The following is a 1,970-nucleotide window of genomic DNA, read 5'->3' on the forward strand; positions in this document are numbered from 1 at the left end:
CCTCTGTTAGAAGACCTAGGGTATTGAATTAAAAAGGCAAATGACCCTGTGTTGTGTGAGTTAAGTTAACTCTAATAAAAATCCCTTTGCATACTTGAATTTTAGTGCACTTTTCATTATCTAAAACCCTAAAACCCTATTTTAGTGCACTTTTGGTTATTTTGACTTGGTTCGTGTATGTGACACAAAGCAGATAAGAATTTGGGAACATAATACTTTATTCAATCAAAGTTCACAACCGAATCCCATTGTATCTCTGATGCTGGTAGCTCAGCGCGACACAAGGGGTAGGTGTTTGCCCTGGTAAGCCACGCGCGGATACAAGTAGTGTGGAAAATGTGTCCACAGGGCATACTAGTTCCAGACGTGTCGGCATCGTCCTTGCACACCGTGCACGTAGAAACAAGAGCTGCACGGGGGAGTTTCTCCACTACAAGGGGGTCCGTCGACACGTCTGGAACTTCGTCGTGCCAGTCGGACATCTCATGCACCCCAACCATGATCGCAGAGAGTTTCAGCTCGTAAATCGTTGCTTCTACGCGATCCATGCCCCTACCCCCAGCATTTCGACCATAACCCAGCATGAGGAGTAGTGCATCAAAATCATTTAATTGAAAGTTGGCCGAAAACTTGGATACGATGTCCGATAAGACAAATACCGTCATCGGAAAAGCAACTGCACCAACGGCCAGTTCGGCTATACTGGTTGACATGAGACGTATAGTCTCCATGTCCGGTCCATCTTCCGTGGACGACGTCGCCTTCATCAACATGTCCATAAGCGTCCAGTTGCACAACCAGTTAGCTCTCTTGCGTAGCAACATGGAAAGTATATTCCATTTCCGTCCGAACATACAATGTTCGCGTATCATACCGAGTGTCATTGCGGCACCTCTATCACCGCAAAAACACTCCTCGTGTCCGTGTAAGGTGTTGGGGTTTGCGCGTGCGTCGTGTCCAGACATGTGACGAAAGAAACTTACAAAATAATGACGTGTTGTAAGTGTGAATACGCACTCTATTTATACGAAATGAAAGATGTTTCGGCCCCTGTGGGTCATAATTTCGTATTTCCGGGTGGTACGTGACGGGGGGGATCATCGAACAGCCACATCTGATGGGTCACTGAACAAACATCAATACAAAACCCTAACCCCAGACTCCGTTACTCGGGGTTTAGGGTTAGGGTTTAGGGGTTTTGTGGCACTCATACTCGTGTTCCACCGTAAAACCACCGGTTTTTTTGGGGGGGTTTCGGGTATTAAAAAATGGGGCTTAAATTTTTACAGCCAACGCTGGGTTTTTTGGGAAATCATTTTATTATGCGGGAAAACATTTTATTATGCGTTAAAATTCAGCATACAAATTCCCGTACGTGGCAACAGCGATCTGTGACGGCGCTTTCTAGATGCAGTCTACAAAATGCCACTTCTGGTCCTCGTACTCGATAAATTTGCCGGCAACCATCAACATAACCACATCGGCACTGGAGTAGTTGACCACAATATAATCGTTAGCCACGCTCTGGATAAAGACCTGTTCATGATCCACTTGTTGTTCGGGGCGGTCTTGCTCGTGTTGACGGTGAGTCGGATATTGTCACCATTCGTACCCGGGACCGTGGTGTCCTCAGCCACCAGATACTTTGCCCCGCGACGCATAGTAAACTCGGTCTCGGAAACATACTCAATCATCCAGCGGTCCGGTTTCTTGGTGACCATGACAGCCTTGTTGTTGACAATGTCGAGGTACTGGTTCAGTGTGTCGTCGGGATGTGTGATGCGACACTCCTTTACTACCATAGTCGGGGTGTCCTGGTCACCACCGTTGTTATTGTTAACAGTGTTGCCGCCACCATTGTTAGTGACCGTGTTGCCGCCGCCGTTTGTGACATCAATAGATGTGTCAATGACTAGATCTCCGGCAACCGTGTTACCGTCAATGTAAATGTTGTTGACATTATTGACTAC

At 46.9% G+C, this 1,970-nt stretch overlaps 2 protein-coding genes across 2 annotated transcripts; both read right to left on the minus strand.

The window, feature by feature from the left end:
* Nucleotides 1-221: 221 nt before the first annotated feature.
* SARC_14993 (hypothetical protein) lies at nt 222-965 on the minus strand (the record flags this gene model as incomplete). The annotated part of the gene is made up of 1 exon (XM_014290875.1): nt 222-965. The coding sequence occupies one exon, from the start codon at nt 963-965 to the stop codon at nt 222-224; it is 744 nt and encodes a 247-aa protein (XP_014146350.1).
* A 439-nt stretch (nt 966-1,404) lies between these two features.
* Nucleotides 1,405-1,912, minus strand: SARC_14997 (hypothetical protein; the record flags this gene model as incomplete). The annotated part of the gene is made up of 2 exons (XM_014290876.1): nt 1,405-1,486; nt 1,537-1,912. Coding segments are annotated over 2 exons (458 nt in total), but the record flags the coding sequence as incomplete, so codon positions are not given.
* Nucleotides 1,913-1,970: the final 58 nt, after the last annotated feature.

This window comes from Sphaeroforma arctica, assembly GCF_001186125.1.
Source record: "Sphaeroforma arctica JP610 unplaced genomic scaffold supercont1.5438, whole genome shotgun sequence".
Taxonomy (NCBI): Eukaryota; class Ichthyosporea; order Ichthyophonida; genus Sphaeroforma; species Sphaeroforma arctica.